At 40.8% G+C, this 22,411-nt stretch overlaps 1 protein-coding gene across 2 annotated transcripts; it reads right to left on the bottom strand.

The window, feature by feature from the left end:
• Window positions 1–85: 85 nt before the first annotated feature.
• Window positions 86–22,252, bottom strand: LOC117469114 (5-hydroxytryptamine receptor 3A-like). 2 transcript variants are annotated; one of them, XM_034113491.1, is made up of 11 exons: window positions 22,163–22,252; window positions 21,980–22,052; window positions 7,769–7,914; window positions 6,855–6,899; window positions 6,606–6,715; window positions 3,310–3,479; window positions 2,984–3,129; window positions 2,410–2,620; window positions 2,186–2,302; window positions 1,957–2,039; window positions 86–1,631 (listed from the first exon to the last, which is right to left on the bottom strand). In XM_034113491.1, the coding sequence occupies exons 2-11, from the start codon at window positions 22,026–22,028 to the stop codon at window positions 1,377–1,379; spliced, it is 1,332 nt and encodes a 443-aa protein (XP_033969382.1). In that variant the 5' UTR covers window positions 22,029–22,052; window positions 22,163–22,252; the 3' UTR covers window positions 86–1,376. The 2 variants fall into 2 exon arrangements, with proteins under 2 accessions (XP_033969382.1, XP_033969384.1); XM_034113493.1 differs by having other exon boundaries at window positions 1,957–1,985; window positions 2,216–2,302.
• Between the last annotated feature and the right edge of the window lie 159 nt (window positions 22,253–22,411).

The following is a 22,411-nucleotide window of genomic DNA, read 5'->3' as shown; positions in this document are numbered from 1 at the left end:
CGCATAGTTGACAGGAAAAGGAAAGCACAGGTAGAGGGAGCGCACACAGTTCTCACCAGATCTACAGACAAGAAACACTCACTTGCAGAATTGGAAAACCTCTTAATGTTCAGGGTTACACCATGGCTGTTCAAGTGATCCATGCAGTGTTATGAGTGAACATCAACATTAAAGGCAGATTAAAATGTGTAACGTGACACAGCACAATGTAGTAGATTAATTACAATGCATAGTGTCTGCCCATTTTAAGTTAACATTTATAATAGTAATATATGGTTGCATACTCTTTATTGAGCATAGCATAACTTGCTCTCATTAATCAGAAATGCATTATGATGAATGATTTCCCCCTGGGGGTTCATGTATTGATTCCTAACAAGTCAGTTCAACCCTCGACCCCCTCTTAAAAATAACAATGAGTTTTGTTTAAAACTTTGGTTCTGACCAACCAACCTAAACTACTGATGGGGGACTGGCGTTAATGAACATGTTCATTGAAGCAATGTTCTAATCAAGTCAGTCTTGAGACAGGTTTTAAAGTTTGTCAAAATGTGTTGCTATGATCAATATAAAGTTTAGATGATCGTTAGGGTTAGGGTTAGGGTAAGCAAATCTCTCTCAGAGGGGCGTGGGGAGGGGCTCCTTATTTTCATCTAAAGTAACAGACAGAGAATCAGCACTTTGGAAACAGGGCTGAAACAGAGGGGATTATGGGTAATGCTGCAATGATCTGTTTGGTGTTTCAGCCAATCAGAGACAGGCTCTGGATATATCTGAGACCTGTGATATATTGATGAAGAGGAGGATGATAGGGGACCTCTAACATTCATAATGCACCCGTTATGTGCGTAGCAGGACTTGCTGTAATTCTTTAGAAATAAATGATGTTTAATGATTTCTCCCTAAGGGTCCATATAGAGAACAAGTCATTGTGAACTCTACGGCCTCTATAAAACAATCAGGAGTTCTTAAACTTGTTATCGGAACAAGGCTTCATGATATCCTCTAACAGCTTTATAAACACTACAAAACTCATTTTGACCATTTTAGCCAAGTCTGAAGGTCTCAAAAAAAAAGGTGTATAATTTGGTGTTGGGGTCTTTGACTTTAGACACCCCTCCCCCCCCCCCGGGCTTGCAGTTTAATATCATTGCGGTGTTGAAGACGGTTTACCTGGGGATATGGGTCGGCATACGCCTATTTAACATTGGATGGCTTTTGAATAAGTGACGTACCTAATCTACTTTGCTAATTTCCTCTATAGCTACAAACTTGCTGAGATACAAGTTGGATGAGTTAAAACAGACTTTTATGGGGGGTAAGAAAAACAAGTTCTTAAAATGGACCGCCACTCATTTACCCCTAGTTAGTTACCACTACTCGTCTTCTTTGGTCCATTTTGAAAAGATGACAACCAAAAACACAGCGGACACTGTGACATAGACAAAAAAGAAAATGATGTCCAATTTTCTAGCCACCCTGGTCCAGTAGCCGGGCTTCCTCTCTTCCTTCCTGCGCTTCCTCTCTTCCTTCCTGCTGAGGAGCAGAGAGAGTGCCTTCACCGCCTCACTCAGCGCATCTAGGAGCTTCTCCAAGGATTTGGACTCCTCCATCAGTTCGCCTCTTTGTTCCTGCAGAGGTTTTTAGTGGAGTGATCATTAACAAGTTTATAGACCATATCAAATTGAAAACCGTTTCACATGTACTATTCCTATTTGTGTCCATTGTGGTGAGAATAAAGTGTTAGTTCATCAGACACACATATTCACTTACAATGTCCATAGTGCTTAAAGAATTAATGTTTCATCTCAAATAAATCAACTGTATCTCTTTCCAGAACAACATCTCTGAAACTTTGAGTAATCTTAAAATGTTACTGTGAGCTTTTATACTTCCCTCATTTCAGTTTGCTTTGTCTTTAAAAAACATTCCCTTTACAGAGTACCCAACTCTCACCTCTTTGGCCATAGACAGCAGCTCAGATGGCGGGTCATCAGACACCTTACACCACCGAACACATTGAGTCCATTTCTTCACATCTAAAAATAAATGGTTGACACCGGACAGCAGCATGTTCAAAAGAATGTATTATTAATTGTAGATGTTTCTGTGTGTATAAAATATGAGTGAATACAATATACCAATAGTTCAAACCCACAGGTTTAAAGAATGTGTTCAGTCTCACCTCCATCATAGTTGCCCTGTTTGTCAGATGCAGAGTCTTTCTCAATCAGATACATCACCAAAATCGTCTCCAGAAGGTTGATCATCATCAAACCAAACATCCCAATGCAGTACACCGCTGAAGAGAAAAGGCAACGTCATTAAAGTGGACGAAAGGCAAGCCATTGTGGTTCCTGCTTGAATTAAATGAAAGTCCAATAAAAGAATGAGTCTGAGCTGCTTTACCTATAAGCGGTACCACGTCTGAAGAGGAAGGCAGCATCTCATTGAGAAGAAGCTGCATCACAGTGACAGCGAGCAGCACAGTGACCTTGAAGCTGACCTTCTCGCCCCCGCTGTCTGACATCAGGAAGGAGGCCAAGTCCAGACAGTATAAGAACATGATGGGCACTAAGAAGTTGGTGATGAAGACGCCTTGATTCCTCTTCATCGTGATCTGTGATCCAAGATGGAAAAACAGTGTTCACTAATGCTGCAATGATCAAAAACATTATTGATTATGGGTTTAAGTTATTTTGCATGCAATATGAAAGATATCGCTCCACTGAAATATGAAGTTTCCTGTTTATAGAATTCATTTATATTTTATATGTTGTCACAGTGGTTAAGGATGATTAAGTGGCCACCATCAAAAATGTGCGATTACAATGTTTCCAAGGAACAACAATGTCAATGGGTTTGCTCTCTTTCATTCTGCTGTTAAGAATACAAGCTAAATAAAACCAGCAAGTGGAGCTGCAGACATTTTCATGCAAAAGTTTGCAGAAATAAATAAAAGTAAAATGTAAAACACACTTACAGTATAAATGACGCTTTGCTTTTGACTAAGCTGTGGTCGGTACTGGACTGTCATGTTCATGAACTGCCAGTCAGACTGGATCCTTTGGCGAGTCATTTCAGTTACCATTTCACTGTCTTTGTAGAATTCAAACCTCAACTCCTCCACTAAGGTGAAAGTGAAGATACAAGTTTGAGATGTCTCATCAGGTCAACACAGGATACACGCATGTGCTGGTGTGTGCTCATGGGACAATTAGCCTTTAAAGAGATAATTACCACAAACGTGCAATCTAACACACAACATACATATTTGAGATAAATGTCTAGAAACTTCTGAAAGCTCACCTGGGTAAGCCATAGACGAGAGAGACAATGTGCAGCTCTGAGTATCAAAAGGAAATTTGTAAATGTTCATCTTGCACGAGCTGACCACCATAAGCTCCCTGGTTTGTGTAACGTAACCGTTCCACTGAATGGTGATGAAGGGATTTGGAACAGAGTTGTCCTTCTCTAACCTGTATGACAACAAACATACATTTGTACAAATGATAGCAAACACTTTATGCTTCAAACTGATTTTCACAATGTGTAATACTTCAATACAATGAAACATTTATCTAAATTATGATACTATTGTTTAAGTCTGTATTTTCCTAAAATGTAACCTCATTACTGTAAATATAGAAATACTATCCACACAGTATAACAATATCACACATCTCTGTATCTTAAATGAGATCAAGTCAGTTCAGGGGTATCTGCTTCATGGTTTATTGCATTCTAACCACAGCTGCTCTCCACACATAGGTGTACAACAACAAGTCCTCCAACTCATACGACCAAATGGGCCGATTGTTCAGGCCCTTATTACGACCAAATATGTTGTTTGTTCGCCAGGCAGCTTCCATGTAAAGTTACGGGTTGAAAACAGTATTTCCGGTCTCGACGTTTTCATAATAAAACCAATGATCAAATGATTTCACAGTGATATCTGCAGTACTCATCCACTAAAAAACATCAGTTTATCCTTGTTAATTATACGACATTAATTGGTTTAAATTGTGTACAATGCTTTTGTGTTTTTCCCATAGGTTTTTCTCTTTCGATTCTGAGAGACACCTTTCTTTTTTCAGAGGTTTTGATCGATGTTTTAGCCGCAATGCATGTTGGGATATGGTGTTTATGCGATATGAAATCGTAAAAACTTTTTTTTTAAATAAAATAATACCTTATTCCGAGTGTGCTTGCTTTTCTCTTTGGAAGTCATCACATAACGGCATTGTAATACACGGTTCGGCTGCATTAAATATGACACATCTGCCGTAGTTCTAAATGTATTGAGCCCTGATCAGAAGACTTCCAGACAAACAGGAACTGCCGCCAAAACTGAATACGTGACGTGGATCATAAATATATCAGCAATTAAACAACATCTTAGATTTATTTTTCACACAATACGTCTCCTTGTAGTATCAACACTAATTCGGCTGACTTTTATATTTGATCCAATTGGTAGATAGGCTGTATTTACCCCATACGGTGCACAGCTGATAGAAAGGGACTTTTTTGTAGTTTTTAAAGATATTACTGATTTACTGAACTACCTTTCCAACTCCTCATGCAGTTGACTGTTACAGGTCTATACAGGTTCATGGTACAATGCATAAGCTTCAAATCGAGAGACTGAAACTGTATTTTCTTTTACCGTTCTGTTTTAATTTCACAATAAAGTTAATAGTCATATTATGTTTGATATTATTATGTTTTATTAACTATACCACTGGTTTTTTAACCCGCACCGCCTAGTGGTTAAAGCACGTTATTGAATTTAGTTGTTGAATAAGTTATATTTGATGAAAACATTTAAATATTAAGAGTAGCCTACATACAAAATAGGGGGAAAGTAGAAGGCATGATAGAAATATAGAATAGAAAATATCAAGAAGATACTGTAGTGATCTCTACAATAAAACAGTTTAGTGCAGGACGTCCAAAGATATTAACAGGAGGATGTGCAAAACAGACAAACTAATAAGGCTTTATTTAAACACGTTGGGGGTATCCACAGATAAATATGAAGTCTGACAAAGTACTTCACATCTAATATATTGCATAGTTTATTTTGGCACTTGACAATCACCTTCCCTGAATTTGACTCAGGTGTAACTAAAGTCTGATTTAAGGGTTGTTTATATTCCACATCATTAATCAGAATCTGCAAAGTAACTAAAATAAATGTAGTGGAGTAAAAATACCAGGTTAACCTCTGAATTGTAGTGGAGTAGAACAAAGTAGTACATGCTGCTGTAACAAAAACATTTCCCAACTTGGGATCAATAAAGTATATCTTATCTTATCTTATCTTAAGATGATCGATGGCTACAGCCATATTTGCAAAATGTGCCTCTGAACCTTGACAAGTGCATGTTTCAGGCTTATCAATGAACAACAGGAGGGGTCACAGACATAAGACCAGCTGTTAAATAAAGCTCTTCTGACCTTAGCTGTCATGTGGGTATATTAATTCACCCATTTATTAATTATATGTTTTCAATGTGATAACACCACTGTGTTTCGTATCCCCTAAACCTTCAGGGTGTACACAGTTTAATACGGGCAACTTCTAATTATGGGAAATACGAAAACGTCTTATAAAGAGACGTGCCCATGTGTAGTTGTGGGGGGGGGAGGGGGGGGCTGGACCCGTCCAATTCCAGTTTTGGAAAGTCTGCCGTGGTTCCATTCCATTTCAAAGAGCTGTTTGACGCTCAGTGTAACCTTGTCGCACTGCCACTCCAACATCCAATCACAGGGCTTGATGACTAATCACGGGGTTTGTAAAGCAAGGCGGATGTTGTAGTCCCAAACGATAAACGATGGGGATTCTGGATAGTGTAGTGTCTTCGGAAACTGTAGTGTCTAAACTTTGTTTCTCTGAATCGAAGGTTAAAAACACAAAAGCATTGTACACAATTTAAACCAATCAATATTGTGTAATTAACAAGGATAAACTGATGTGTTTTAGTGGATGTGTAATGCAGATATCACTGTGTAATCATTTGACAGTGAGGGGAATACATCCGGTTTTATTATGAAAACTTAGAGACCGGAAAAACTGTTTTCACCCACGCTAACTTTACATGGAAGCTACCGCATATACACGTTCTCCTGGCGAGACCTCAAATCATCTTCGTAATATCTATCAAACTATAGATCCTACACATCGACTGGACGTGGATTCTAAGAGTACAATATACTTCTCGCCAGAAATCGAATCAAAAAGCATTTTAATGGCCAAACTATTCCACAATTTAGGATTTTCCAGAGAGGGTTATTTGTGAATAAACGTCCCTCCGGAGCGTTTGCAATGAACGGGTGTATGTTGTTTCAACATACACTTTAAAACATGTCTCTGGGTCGTAATAAGGGCATGAACAATCGGCCTATATGGTCGTTTTTGTAGGACGACAGGCTGGTGTACAAATATCATTGTAAAAAAACAATATGTTTAAACCTTGTTGCATCATCTTTTTACATCCATATGATTTATTATAATGTCCTTCTTAATAATAACACGCTCCGTCACCAGTTACTGTTGTGAGTGTGTGGATTTGTGAGTATGCACAAACATTCCAACTTACATCTCTTCAATCGTTACATCTGGCTTCCACAACAAATCAGCAGGAACTCTCATCTTATAAAGGCCATCAAATTGATCTGGGTCCCAACAAATATGCGGATGTTCCCATTTCTACACAGGAAAACAAGGAAGAAGGGAAGAAAACAAGATAAATAAAGACTTTAAGATGCAATCTGCAGCAACTCCTTTCTACCTACAGTATAATAAACAGTAAAGGAAAATCACAAATTGGTTCTCAAAACAAACTCACCATATAAATCTGAATGAAAGAAACGAAAGTCTGGTCCATCTCCCTCTGTAACCGAAGAAATGGTGTGAACATCTTTACCACATTAAGGTAGCGGACCTTCTATATGCAAAACTGTCATAAAACATTGTACTTTGAAGTTAGCATGCTGACTACCTTCAGCAAGTGGAAAAGAAGTGAAAGCTCCTTCGTGCGGGATCACACTAAGCAAAGCCCCAACAATGTTTCTTCAAAAATTCAAGGTAGCATTGGAGGAGAAATTGATTAAAGGTATTATTTTTGGGGTGACATCCTTTTTGTGGACACTTTGTCGCACTATTCTGACTTCTATATGCTTCCTTCAATAGTGCTAGTATCTGGCTGTTTCCTAGAGATACTATGTACAAGTACTGATCTGGTACAAACCGTACTATGACGCTGTCCCTGCAGAGATCCACAACATCCCCACGCTTCACGCCTTCAAAAGGGCCCTCAAGTCCCACCTGTCTGCCAAGGCCTTCGACTGTCTGTCTGACTGTCTGTCTGACTGTCTGTCTGACTGTTTGTCTGACTGTCTGTCTGACTGTCTGTCTGACTGTTTGTCTGTCTGTCTGACTGTCTGTCTGACTGTTTGTCTGACTGTCTGTCTGACTGTCTGTCTGACTGTTTGTCTGACTGTCTGTCTGACTGTCTGTCTGACTGTTTGTCTGACTGTCTGTCTGTCTGTCTGTCTGTCTGTCTGACTGTCTGTCTGTCTGACTGTCTGTCTGACTGTTTGTCTGACTGTCTGTCTGTCTGTCTGTCTGTCTGTCTGACTGTCTGTCTGACTGTCTGTCTGTCTGTCTGACTGTTTGTCTGACTGTTTGTCTGACTGTTTGTCTGACTGTCTGTCTGACTGTCTGATAAACTGTTTTATCTAAAATCAAAGTTATACTTACCACATCTAGAACTGCCAGAAGTAACATTTCGAGATAGACCCGTGTTGGTTCCCTGTAGTCTTTGACAGGTCGGATCATTGAGTACAGCTCCTTGGTTTTGGTCAGGTTCAGGTGCTTTAACACATCTTCATAGGAGACATTTGTTCCTATTGGGAGGACATCAAGACAATATCTCTATCAGAGAGTTACTTATTCATATATCTCTCTCTCTCTCTCTCTCTCTCTCTCTCTCTCTCTCTCTCATGTCCTAAACCAACTGATTATGGGCATTCACTCATTCAGTTAAACCAACAAGATGTTGCCATGATCTCAATCAGCCAGTAATGTAGTTGCTGTCTGTCCATGTAGCCTGTTTAAAACACCCTATTTATGTTTAGTCAACATACCTGATTCCCACTTTGAGCTCATCAGAAGACCACTCCTCACCACACACAGAGCTTCAGCATCTTCCTCATTTCATCATCACCAGGGTTTAGACTCCACAGGTGGGTCAGTACTCTACTTACGGCTTCACCAGCCCCTTCAGATATCTGGTATCACGTTGTTGTCTTATCCACATGAATCAAATTATTTTAGGCTAAAACATGTGCCTTAGAAATAAGTCATCAAATCAAATCAAATTTTATATAGCACATTTTTAAACGATTTTTGGTCGAGCCAAAGTGCTGTACAAAAATACCCTACAGTAAAGACACTTTACAGCAAATACAACAGCACAGTTTGTTCAGAATATCAGTATGAGAAAACAACACCCTCTGTCCTTAGACCCTCTGTCCTTAGACCCTCTGTCCTTAGACCCTCACATCGTACAAGGAAACACTTCCAGAGAAAACCCACAGTTTAAAGGGGAACATGTGAGAAACCTCAGGGAGAGCAACAGAGGAGGGATCCCTCTCCCAGGATGGACAGATGTGCAATAGATGCCATGTGTAAATCGAAAAGATACAGATGGAGCATCTTATTTCTGACAGTTTGAAACGCGAGGGTCGTGATGAAGAGCCGGCCCCCAGTCTGACTTGATACCGCCCCCGTGATTAATAAATGTAATTATTGTGAAGCCAGCTGCAATGGATCATTGATCCACCAGGGGGTGCAGTGGGGTTCCACACTGGAGCTCATGTGAAATCAACTTCGATACAGTAAGCTGGATGTACAGTATGTCTGGTACTAATGTATAGCGGATCTTTGATAAGATCCATGTCACGGATAGGATCATAGTCTGTGCTAAATAAGACATGTAATCATTTACAAAACATCACCATGTTGTTATTTAACAAAATAATGTTGTTTAGTCGAATAAAACGAACGAGAGGAAATGCAGCCGGCTCTCGATTTTTAATCCTAATTTAATCATCATCTTCACCACGATCATTTATGTTTATGTTTGCCGAATTGACATGAAATCACTGACAAATATGAATATTCTGTATTCAACTTCATTGAAACGATCAGGATCCCTGGGTGTTATTTTTCCCCACAATGACCAAGTTGTTGCAAATTATCCCGCTTATTACATGGCCACATTCTCAACAAAGTACGACATGACTCCCAATCTTAATTGAAATGCTTTTATGGATTTAGAAAATGTTTTTATTGATTTAAAAAATAGTTGTATTGATTTAAATTGACATGCATCCGCTGAGAGAAATAGTCACTAGACACTTGACACAGTGGCTTTAGGCAAAGCAGAAAAAGAACACTCAAACCGAGAGATGTTATTATTACAACGTGACTTCACTATTATTTAACAACTGTTTTTATTGGGTTCTTTTATTTGGGGTTAAGTATAGGTGAATTGCACTAATGTGGGAAAGATCGTGATGTCTCCTCCGATCTGCTTTATGATCTTCTTTCTCCCGCTGTGTAGATTGGGGGACCGCCGTCCTCTGTCTTCAATGTTCGACATTGCGTGAAACAGAAGATTTCGACATTCTGTATTCATTGCTTACTTCCTTAAACCTTTTCTCCTCCTTATCTCTTTCATGACTTTTTATTTAATGCTTTATAACAGCTGTAATAGTTCGTTTAGAAATCTTAGAAACACTTTTACGGCAGCTCTCATTTACGGTAACTCCTTCTGACGTCATAGCTACCCACGTATAATATATAAACAAAGTCTTGGCTTTCAGAATATTAAACTTTTATTTCCTCCTCCCTCCGGCTGAAATTATGAATGTACAGTAAGGCATATAGTAATCATAGATAACACGGCAGGGTCCGTTACAGTTTGTTTTCATCTGATTTCAAATAAACAAAGTCTGGCTTTCAGAATATTATACTTGTTAAGGCAAATTTAGATGATAAATACAACTATGAAGCTTGTAACGGCATAATTACAAGCGGAGAACGGAGTAATTTAACGTTACAGCAGGCATAACAACAGCCGGTGTTTATTTTATTATTATATATAGTCGTTATTCATTTGTTTTAAAGCTCAATAAGGAAGATTTAAACTTTAACACACGTTGACCGGCGAAAAACTCTGCCCGGTTCCCTCGGCCCCCACCACGTTGAATAAACAGAAGGCTGCTTTTGTGGAGGAAGTTACAGCGCTACGTACAGGCTCGGCATATGCAGCTTTTTCCAGCGGTATCCATAAATCTCTTAATTTTGACCTCAAAGTGCACCAGATTGATGCATTTAACTTCAATATAAAGAAAAACATCTTCTGTTGTTACAACAATAACATTATAAATAGTAACATAGCTGAACATGGTATTGCACATTTAGCTTTCAGTGTTACTGACCTGAGATGTTTTTATTACATGAATTAAGGTGACTGAGGCTTTTTAACATAGACTTTTCAGTGTCCCACATACCGTTCACCATCCCCCACCCCCCTACTGTATGTTGATTTTTTACTTTGTTTGCCTACATGTAAATGGGTGGCATTTAGTACCTACCCCCCTCTGAGTGAATACCTGCTTAGCTACTTGGCACTAAGTACAGATATGTCTACCCTTTCTTCTTAGAGTTAGCCAAGAGGCTATTTTTCATCTGTAGTTAGTTAGATTTTAAAAGTGAATCTAAAACACATTTCATTTTAAACAAGTAAATACAATATATTTAAAACATGCAACATACACTGTAAACAAAATCTGTAATCTAGGCAATAAATTGCCGTATTACCCACAGTCATTTACTTTTAATTTGTAATACAGTGTGATACTGTACATTATGCTGCACTGTGGGAATATTATCCTTAGGCGGGAAATGTATGTAAGCTGGAGTCTGAAATAAGCTAAAAATATGTATTTCTTAATAAACTAAATAGGCCACCATTGGTAGCAGTTCTCATTATATACTTCTCAGTAACTGCTCCCCTTAAATTAAATGTATTCTGTAGATTTTGGGGATTCATTAACCTGTTAAGCACCAAGCCTGTTTTTCATGTTTCAGGCTCGAAAATGACATGCCCGAAACAAATGACTACAACTTAACTTCTAAAAGGGTTATATGAATAATTTCTTTTATCAAAGCAAGGTTACATCTGTGAGTTGGATGTAGAAGTGTCAGAATCAATATAAATGTTTTTTATTTTAAAGAAAATTCAGATTTTACATAGTAAAAAACTGTAAATTATTGTGTCCGTCCAAAGATTATTTTTTACATATAGTGAAAACTACCCTTGGATGATGGGTTAGTAGACTAAAAGCTTTAGGAATCCAAAGTACAACATATAATAAGTACCCTGTATCAAGATTGATGCAAAACAAGTGACATTTGACCTTTTTAGAGAGGTTTAGCCAAAACCACCCCACCTCTGAGGTGATTTGGGTGAAAATGTTTTTTTTTCCATATCTCTGGCCCCCCTTGGTCGATTTGGATGGTTGACACCTCTTTCTGACCGTTCCACCCACACACACGTTGTGAAGAGAAATGGTGGGGGCTGTGTGCATGTAAATGTGCAGCAGAGTGAAGCGATCTCTAGCTCTGGCATTTGGAAACGAAAAAGCAGTTGTATTGCTTATGGATTATCAGAAATCATTTCAAAGAGGACACAGATACATTGGATGAACCTATGGATTAACTGCAGCATCGTTGTTTTATCGTTTTAATGCCATTGAAGACCAGTTTTGACCAAGGTAAGCCATGTTAGCGTTTCTAGCTACCTAGCTCCACATGTTATGATGTATGCTTTCGTTTATAGCGTCGCAAATGTTTATCACTGAGTGTTGAGGTTTTTTACACAGACTCTGTGTCTCCAGGAGACCAAAAACGAGTGGTTGGCTGTGCATCTAGGATAAGTAATAAGGGAGTTATTGTGAGTTTAAGTGCCGTTTTAGGTTACATTTTTTCGTTCGTGGCTAATTCAGAGGCTGAGTGTTAGCATTGTGGGTTTTTTTTGGAAAAAAAAATTAAAAAGATCAGTTAGCTGAGTTTCTTCCCGTTACATGGATATAAAACATTCATAGTTTATCAAATATTAAGATTCCTTAGACGTTGTTTCCTGCAAATGACGCGTTTATCCGCCCGGTACCGGGGGGGCCGTGCGTAACAGGTTAATGCATTTATTGCCATCACCATGCTTTTTCAAGACTCTTTTAAATTCTATCATTTTATAAGGACTTTTCAGATGTCTGAGTGTAATATCTGCATTTTCTATTTTGGTTTGATAAGGACACATCCTGGGGATTGTGTTTACAAACATTGACCATACCGTTCACCATCCCCCACCCCCCTACTGTATGTTGATTTTTGACTTTGTTTGCCTACATGTAAATGAGTGGCATTTAGTACCTACCCCCCTCTGAGTGAATACCTGCTTAGCTACTTGGCACTAAGTACAGATATGTCTACCCTTTCTTCTCGCCGTTAGTAGTGCGTGAGGCCATATGTACAGATATGTACATGGGACATGAAAACAGTGCATCTCTATTTGACAAAAATAAACTTCGCTAACCGAGTTTTCCAAATCACTCAAAATATGGGTACATTAGTGTTTAAAGTCGGGGGAACTGTTTTAATTCAAGAGGAGAGTGTATTTTAAGTGTTACCCGGTGAGCAGCGCCGCAAACATGACTACATGAGTGTTAAAAGTGGTCAAACTGTTTTAATTCAGTCATAATTGTCATTTTTAGACTGTGTACATTGGAGTCAACAAACAGACAGAGATATGGACATAAACCTGTCAGTATAGACACAACAATGTACATATTAATCATATTTAATTTATTAAATGTACAATAAACTAAAAACAGCAGAATCACTGCTTTAAGCAGCTTATCACACTCAAAGGCAGACATACACACACCCAGGGGGGAAAAGATAACACATTGACCCAGGAAAGAGTGCTCAAAACGTGGGTAAAAGTTTGTTAAAGAGTGGGGGAACATGTTTCAAATGACAGCAGACTGCTGCTTGTTGGCAGGCTGACTCAGTTCACTTGTCTCACACACACACACCCAGGGGGGGAAAGAGAACACATTGACCCAGGAAAGAGTGCTCAAAACGTGGGTAAAAGTGTGTTGAAAAGTGGGGGAACATGTTTCAAATGACAGCACACTGCTTGTTGGCAGGCTGACTCAGTTCACTTTTCTCACACACCCAGAGTGTTAACAACATTTTTACACATTTTATAAATTAGTCTAGAGCTCGATCTATTGTAATTTGAGTGTTTTACACGTCTGTCCATGGAACGCGAGTTTTGCGCCATTTGAGTGGAGTAAACTGATAGTTTACTTAGAGTTAGCCAAGAGGCTATTTTTCATCTGTAGTTAGTTAGATTTTAAAAGTCAATCTAAAACACATTTCATTTTAAACAAGTAAATACAATACATTTAAAACATGCAACATACACTGTAAATAAAATCTGTAATCTAGGCAGTAAATTGCTGTATTACCCACAGTCATTTACTTTGAATTTGTAATACAGTGTGATACTGTACATCAGGGCTATTCAATTGGTTTGGAATGGGGGCCGGTTGATGAAAATGATCTTGATGATGATGGTTGATGATGGTTTGAAATATGAGCAATCATATTTAAGAGCTTCAGATACAGTAAATACTACAACAGCATAGTGGAGTGCATATATTGTGTTTAATTCAATCAAACAACATAGCCCCAAGGCCTTTATAGATCTAAATGGCAAGTTCAGAACTCAGTAGGCCTACATGTTTCATTTGATTTCATTTAGGTGAAATGATCTAATCATTCACGCAGAGATGCAATCAATGACAGGAGTTGTCACTACAGTATAGTAGGTGGGTTCGAAACCCGAGCCCGTCGAAGTTTTCAGGCATTGTCTACCCCTCTATCTCTCAATGTAACACCCTCTCTGGAATAAAGGCACTATGGCACAAAAAAATAAATAAAAATAAATCTTAAAAAAAAAAAATTACTTTTTAACATTATACTCAAAGGGCCAGTAAATATCACCCCGGGGCCGGATTTGGCCCGCGGGCCGCCAATTGAATAGCCCTGCTGTACATTATGCTGCACTGTGGGAATATTATCCTTAGGCGGGAAATGTATGTAAGCTGGAGTCTGAAATAAGCTAAAAATATGTATTTCTTAATAAACTAAATAGGCCACCATTGGTAGCAGTTCTCATTATATACTTCTCAGTAACTGCTCCCCTTAAATTAAATGTATTCTGTAGATTTTGGGGATTCATTAATGCATTTATTGCCATCACCATGCTTTTTCAAGACTCTTTTGAATTCAATCATTTTATAGGCCTATTTAAGTTTCACTTTTCTGAAAATAACAAAGCAGGGTTGAGGAAATATTCCCAACTGCATCTTCAAAAGTAATCCAAATAGCTACATCAGCATCTAGCAAATGAAAAGCTTTATTTGTAGACACACAGATCAACTGTAGTGGCACAGAGTATATATATATATGCTATATTTAGGGTCGATATGTGTTGAATTTACTTTAAAATAGCAGATCACTGTGACCGGATATAGTTTTTTCGGCTTAGTGAACGTGTGTCTCTTCCTCCGCGGCTCCTCCGTGCAGAGAGTTTGCAGCGGTGTGTGTCAGAAACATGCAGTCAGGGGAGGCACGGATTGGCCGTCGGGAGAGTCGGGACTTATCCCTGGCCAGCTGTGAGTTCTGGAGATTCACAGAACGGCCTGACGCCAACGGCCCGGTTCGCTTACGGCCGACAAACCCCCCGCGTTGACAATTCACAAGCATCTAACTCTCTTGAAATTGAAAATCTGGCAACGCCCTCTTGGAAAATAGTGGGAGGGCTTAACATTCCCAGATACTGGTCTTTGGCAGGTCTTAGGCAGGTAACTGGCAGGTAGTAGGCAGGAAGCAGTAAGCTGGAGTCTGAAATAAGATGCTCCATCTGTAATGCATTTACAACATAGATAGACCACATGTTTGGAAATGCATGTGTCTATAATAAGAAGATGAATCCACGAGGATGTCAAGAACAATCCTGTGGGAGCCATCAGGGAAGCAGCATGACGAGAGCCAGGCAGGACCGCAGAGACTGGCCCAGCCACGACTCGAAGTCCACGACTTAGTCCAGAACTCAGGATAGAGGATCCAGGACACAGGACCACAGCTGTCACAAACGAGCTGAGAACCAAAATGCAACACACGGGAAACCAGGGATAGTCGGTAACCAGCTTTATTTAAGGCAATAGGCTGGTAGGAGACGAAATGGCACATAGTAGGCAAAGGGCTGGTCGGGGACAGGCGAGGGTTCCAGGAGAAAGCAAGACGGGAGTCGCAGGTACAGACCGGGTCAGGGAGCAGGCAAGGCAGAATAGTCCGGGTACAGGCAGGGTCAGGAAACAGGCGAGGCAGGCTGGTCAGGGCGTTGCAGTAATCCAGTCTCGAGGTAACAAAGGCGTTAATAACCCTTTCTAGGTCTTTCAAAGATAAATACGACTTGGTTTTAGCCAATAGTCGTATTTTAAAAAAGCAGGTCTTGACTACGCTGCTGACCTGCTTATCAAATTGAAATGTGCTAGTGAAGGTCACTCCAAGGTTCATGACAGAGGGGAGGATGTTTTTATTGAGGGAGCCCAGAATATCAACCGGAGAGGCTGGAGGTTGGGGTCCAAAAAAGATAACCTCGGTCTTGCTCTCAATAGGCGCGTTCACACCAAGTCCTTTGCCGTATTTAGTGCCGGCACTCAGTGCCCCGGCACTAATTACCCCAGGGCATTTAGTACAGATCGCATTCACACCGGAATAAATTCCGAGGGAAGATTACGCAAATGAGCCGCTGATGTCACTTCATCTTCTTCTGCTTTGGGTTTACTGGCAGGCCGCAAACAACTTCACGGCGTATACTGCCACCTGAAGTCCCCGGCCGGAAGCCCCCGGAGTTGGGGACTGCTGCCAGCAGCTTCTACTGAAGCCTTCCGAGTAAATCGCCAGAACGCCGACACCTCCTCATCTCCACCGCTCTCATGTTTTATTTTGTGTTGCCATAAGTTAGTCTCTCTGCGTTTGTGCGCTGGGCTAATGCTAATGCTAATAATGCTAATGCTAATAATGCTAATGCGAGGATAATAAAATGGCAGCTCTACAAAACATTTCAGAGTCGTACGGGGCGTGGTTTGCAATTCGCCCAGCCAATCAGAACTGGGGCACTTTTTTCCCCCAGGAAAGTACCATCTCTCAGCAGGCACTAAAAATGGGGTAAAAGTTCCCGAGATTAAGTGCTCTTTTTGGTGTGAATGCGACATAAGGGGTACTAACGGAACTAAACGCGAAAAGTACGGTGAAAAGTACTCCGGTGTAAACGCGGCTATTGAGGGTGAGGAAGTTTTGGCTCAGCCAGGATTTTATCTCTGCTAAGCAGTCCATCAGCTGCTGTAGTGAGTTGACATTTTGATTGAGAGGCAGATAGATCTGTACATCATTGGCGTAACAATGGAAGGGGATATTGTGTTTGGTGAGAATTGAACCTAGGGGCAGTATGTACAGTAGAAAGAGGATGGGGCCCAGGATAGAGCCTTGGGGAACCCCACAGGTAAGAGGGGCTTTAGCAGAGGAGAAGGCACCTAGCTGCACTGAGAAGCTACGGTCTGTCAGGTAGGACCTGAACCATGCAAGGGCAGAACCTGTGATGCCAGCGGACTGTTCAAGCCGTGACAACAGGATGCTATGGTCCACAGTGTCAAAGGCAGCTGTCAGGTCTAACAGCACCAAGACAGCTGGGCTACCTGAGTCGGCGGCTAGGAGCAGATAATTAAAAACTCTTAAAAGAGCTGTTTCAGTGCTGTGCAGGGGTTTGAAGCCAGACTGAAACTTTTCATGGATTCCATGGATGGTTAAAAAAGACTGCAGCTGGACGTAGACTACTCGCTCCAGGGCCTTCGATAAAAAAGGTAGCTGGGAGATGGGCCTAAAATTTGCGAGAATGGAAGGGTCGGGATTTTTCTTTTTAAGGAGTGGCTTAACCACGGCATGTTTGAAGGCAGCTGGGACACATCCTGAGCTAAGAGAGGTGTTTAAAAGTAATAAAATACTTGCTCCAACTGATTCTAAAACGTCTCTGAGAAGGCGAGAGGGAATGCTGTCTGAGGTGCAGTTTGTCGGCCGCAGGTGCTTGACTACATCCGAGAGAGAAGAGAGGGATACAGGCTCAAAGTGGTCGAGGACAGCAGGGCACAGAAAAGGAGCAGGATCTGGGGTAGCACTAGTGTGGGCTAGCCTAAGAGCAGATACCTTTTCAATAAAAAATGTAAGAAACTTATCACAGAGAGTAGTCGATTGCACAATAGAAGAAACATCACAGGGATTAATGATCGAGTTGAGGACATTAAAAAGAACTTGAGGTTTATGGCTGTTTTTGGAGATGAACAGAGAAATGTGCTCTGTTTTGGCTGCTTTGACTGCCGTCTGGTAGTCAGAAAGGCAAGCACCAAGGATTTCTAGGGAGACATGGAGTTTATCCTTTTTCCATTTTCTCTCTGCACGCCTGCAAGCGCGTCTAAGATCACGAGTACAGTCATTGAGCCACGGCTCTGAGAGAACTTTGGTGCGTCTAAGCGTAAAAGGAGCAACAGAATCCAGTGTTAGGGTACATGTCGAGTCAAAGATGGAGATAAGCTCATCAGCATTAAAAACACAGTTCACATCTAATTTACAGATCGGAGAAGCATTAAAAACATCAGAGAACTGTGAGGCAGTCAAGGGGTTAATCGAACGCAGACGACACGCAGGGGCACGTGATTCGACTCCTGTGGAAGGGATGGAGGTTGTAAACAGAACCGGTAAATGGTCTGAGATACGCGTTGCTGCACAGATTTCATCCACAGACACAGACGGTCCAAACGATAATACTAAGTCCAAAGTGTGTCCTTTTTCGTGTGTTGGGCCACGGACTGAACGAGACCAAAAGAATCAAGGAGATTTAAAAAGTCCCTAACCAGAGGTTTGGACTCGCAACACACATGGACATTGAAGTCTCCGGAGATCAAAACACGATCATATTTCACCATGATCCCGGACAGAAAGTCAGAAAAGTCATTTATGAAATCCTTATTACACTTTGGCGGACGATACACGACTGCGCAGAGTATAGGTGAGGCCGGGTTCAGTTCAAAAAGCTGCAACTCAAAGCTGGCATAGCTAGATACAGGGTGAAGCAATCGGCATTGGAGGCTAGCTCTAAACACTGATGCTATGCCCCCACCATGGCCAGTGGCACGGGGGGAGCTGAAGAATGTACAGTCAGGAGGAAGAAGTTCAGAGAACGGTGTATACTCGCCAGCGTGGACCCAGGTCTCCGTCAGGAACATAAAATCCAGTTCACGAGAGGTGAAGAAGTCGTTTAGCAGGAAAGTCTTGTTTGCTATCGACCTAGCATTTAGCAAAGCCATGCAAAGTTTTCGCTCCGGGCTTGCCGAAGGTGTAGTGTGTCTCAGCTGACGAAGATGTGCGTGTTGAATGCCGCGCGGGCCGGGAGCAGTCAGTCGGGCAGGAGGAGCTGCCAGCGGGCCCAGCAGAGGCCGCAGCTCCGGAAAGACAGGGCGAATCCACCGAACCCTCACATGGCGTGCAGCGGGAGGGCCATGACATCCGAGGCGTGGATAAGTCCCAGAAGAAGCCGTCAGGTATGCCTTCAGATGGACCAGTGCACCACCACGCTTTCCCCGTCTTCTAAAGCGCTTTCGGCGAGGCAGGATGCAGGGCAACCGTTAGGTATATCCAACAGTAGAGGGGGGGGGGGAGTCGATTTATGGTTGCCAGATGTAGGTAGATGCCAGATGTAGGTAGGCATGTAGGTAGATGCTGCATTAAACTTATCCAGTGCTGTATAGTATTCACATGGAGATAAGCCCCGAATATTCGCATCGCTCTAATCTCTCGAGTTTCACCGTGGCTGTCAGCTGTGTTTACTCCTGTCATTCAAACAGGAAGCGCTGGAGAGGGGGCGGGGCTTATATCCATGCAAATGCTATGGTAGATACCAACTACAACAAAATGAACATATTTTACGGTGATTTAATTGTAATACACGTTTCAAAATGATGCCGAGGTAACAACATACTGATACCGGTTAGTAAAAACCATGAATTCATGCTTTGACAAGACGGCAGGCGAAGCACCTTTTAAAATGCGTGTTTTCTGAATGGAGATCGGATCGATCAGGCTAAGCTAACCTGTGCACTGCAAAAACAGCCTTTCCAAAAACATATGATGATACTGATGATACAGTTGTTTTTACTCATGGCAAAACCGCAGAAGAGGTTGCTACCAAGGTCACTGATGTCTTGGTGAATATTACCTCCTGGCTTAACAACAACTGTTTGCAACCAAATATTTCAAAGACAGTGTGTATGTTCTTCTCCAAGCGCCACAGCATTGTTACAGAACAGGATGTTTTTTTTTCTGGAAGGAGACTTCAGGTTGTCTCGGAGTATAAGTACTTAGGAGTACACATTGACACAAACCTCAGTTTCAAAACCCACATCAAAAAGGTCTGCAATAAAGTGAAGTTCAATCTGTCAAATTTTAGATACATTAGAAACTTCCTATCGACTGCAGCAGCAGAGCTATACCTTCACTCAATGGTCCTCTCCCACATCAACTACTGTCTGATAAGCTGCTCTGATGCACACTCTGCAGCTCTAAGGCCACTGGAATCACTTTATAAACAAGCACTCAGAACACGAGACAAAAAGCCATTCCGGTATCATCATTGTTAAAAAGTATAATCTGTTCAGCTGGGGAAATCTCATAGTTTACAAAAACGTCTGCTTAGTTTATAAGATCACTCGTGGGTTGGCTCCTCCTCCACTGGCTGGCTGCATCAGCCTAAAGCTCACCTCAACCAGGGCTAGAGGTGCGGCTAGGGGGGTCGGCACCATCCCATTTAGGAAGAGTGCATTCAGGCAGGCTGTCTTTTCATTCCACGCACGTTAGGAATTCACTACCACCATCTATAAGAGAGTCCTCATCCTACTACTCATTCAAGCACAGTGTGAACAAGTGGCTCATTGATCATCAACAGTGTGTGTGTGTGTGTGTGTGTGTGTGTGTGTGTGTGTGTGTGTGTGTGTGTGTGTGTGTGTGTGTGTGTGTGTGTGTGTGTGTGTGTGTGTGTGTGTGTGTGTGTGTGTGTGTGTGTGTGTGTGTGTGTGTGTGTGAGTGCATATTGTGAATGTTTTCTTTATTATCATGACTTGCTCTTACCTGTATTCAGTGATGTCGTCTATTGTAAATATGTACTTTTTTTTGTTGGTATAACAATGTCATGGTATTTTAATTCTTGCTTGTAGGATGCCTATCACTAAACTAGCCTTTTGGCTCATTCGAGTACTTAATGTACACTGTCCCTTGTTTTAAATAAATCAATTCAATTCAATATATGAAATGTAAAATTGGTGTCATTTCAACAGATTCTTAAATTGAGAAGTTGTTTGATGGTGTATTTCTTAAAATAAGAAAAATAAATCTGTTCCATGCACTGCAAAAAAGGAATTTTAAGAAAGTAAAAAATACTTATTTCTGGGAAACAATTCTTATTTTTCGTCTAAAATGTCAAATAATCTTGTTAAGAATGTTTTGCTTAAGAAAAATATTCTTACTGTGAGAAAATATATCTTACTTTTTTTTCCGGCATGCCGGGAATGTATGCAAACCAATACTTTAACTTGTTACTGGTTAATTGTAGCTCAATATAAGATAGCATTTTTTAATAAGAAAAAGTAAGATATATTTTCTCAAAGTAAGAATACTTTTCTTAAAGGGGACCAATCATGCAAAATGCACTTGTGTACGTCTTTTCTACATGAATATGTGTCCCCGGTGTTCCAGGGAACTCACCAAGTGTCAGAAAACACAACCCTCTCTATTTTCCTCCATACCCAAATCTCTAAAAAAGGGGCTGCAACGGATCTGATAAAAACTGATCCAGATTTGAACACTGTCCTGACGTCAGGACGGTGGCGCTACGGCTATTGGGCCAACTCCACCAATCAGGAGGAGACAGCCACGGCCATTGCCGTTCGAAAGCGCTGGAGACGCTGTAGTACATATGCCAGGCCTGTAGGTGGTGCTGTTCTCACTGAATCTGCCCTTGCTAAAACAGAGCTAAAAAATGTCAAATTGAGCGAAATGAGGCATGGTTAAAATGCATGATCTGTTTGGTATTTTGAAGAAAAAAAAAAGTATAAATATGCCTTATATAGGTATGGTCCTACACTATATTATTCAAATATAGAATGATAGGTCCACTTTAAGCAAAACATTCTCAACAAGATTATTTGACTTTTTAGACGAAATAAGAATTGTTTCCAGAAACAAGTTTTTTTTACTTTCTTAAAATTCCTTTTTTGCAGTGTAGCCGCTCCGTCCAAACTCACAACAACGTCAAACAGGAAATACGTGGCGCAGTCCGGTGCTGACCAATCACAAAGCGTAATTTCTTGACTGGCAGCAAAACAACCAATCACAGCAGTGCTTCTCCGGCTGGCTCTGATCAATCACAAACAAGAAGTGTTCTCCCTAAAGGAATACCCTTTCCGTGATTTTCTGAAATGCTGTAGTGTTTTGTGAAATGCTGTAAAATCAGTTTTAAACACATGAACCATTACTGGTTTCGATTTCAATTTTGTTGAAATAGACCGACACAAACACACACAAATACACAGAGAAAAGTAAACTGTACACACTATTTTTTTTCCCTTTTCAACCCGTTATTACTTGACACTTCTTTCATGTCAACAAAGCACTTTGAATTGAATATACTGCAGGTTTTGTGTGTTTCCTGAACACTGAACTCACCCTGGCTGACCACCACCAACACCATGAGAGCGAGAACCACAGTCTTCATGTTTTCACCAGTCTGTACACAACTCTGTGTATGGAAAAAAGCAAAGGTGAAAAGTGTGACAAATGAAAAGCTACTTTTAAGTTGAAGCATTTCAATAAATGCACGTTTGAAAAGAGAACTCAAAGATATCTAACCTTGTATTGTCCCACTGCGTTGTTGATTCTTCTGATCTGTGCTGCCAGGCTGCAAGTTTAGGACTTGTTGAGGAATTGAATCCATCCAGCGTCAATGAAGCCTTTACTTACGGGCTCCAGGGTTAAGAGCGATGCTGCCACACACTTGATTCAAACAAGTCTCCACAGGACCTGGACACGTCTTGGAGGTGCCTGCACATTAACACTTCAACGCTTCACCTGGAAACATTTGCAAATAATGTCAAACCA

The sequence above is a fragment of the Trematomus bernacchii genome, unplaced genomic scaffold (genome assembly GCF_902827165.1).
Source record: "Trematomus bernacchii unplaced genomic scaffold, fTreBer1.1, whole genome shotgun sequence".
NCBI classification, from domain to species: Eukaryota; Metazoa; Chordata; class Actinopteri; order Perciformes; family Nototheniidae; genus Trematomus; species Trematomus bernacchii.
The sequence above is the reverse complement of the archived record's forward strand: the minus strand, read 5'-3'. Positions and strand labels throughout refer to the sequence as shown.

Bases quoted from the DNA above. Each gene is read 5' to 3' on its own strand.
- LOC117469114 (XM_034113491.1), bottom strand. From the start codon at position 22,028: ATGAAGACTGTGGTTCTCGCTCTCATGGTGTTGGTGGTGGTCAGCCAG. The intron at 6,900-7,768 runs GTAAGTATAACT...CTTCGGTTACAG, and splicing joins TTCTGGCAGTTCTAGATGTG to AGGGAGATGGACCAGACTTT. The intron at 1,632-1,956 runs GTGAGAGTTGGG...AAACCTCTGCAG, and splicing joins TGCTGTCTATGGCCAAAGAG to GAACAAAGAGGCGAACTGAT.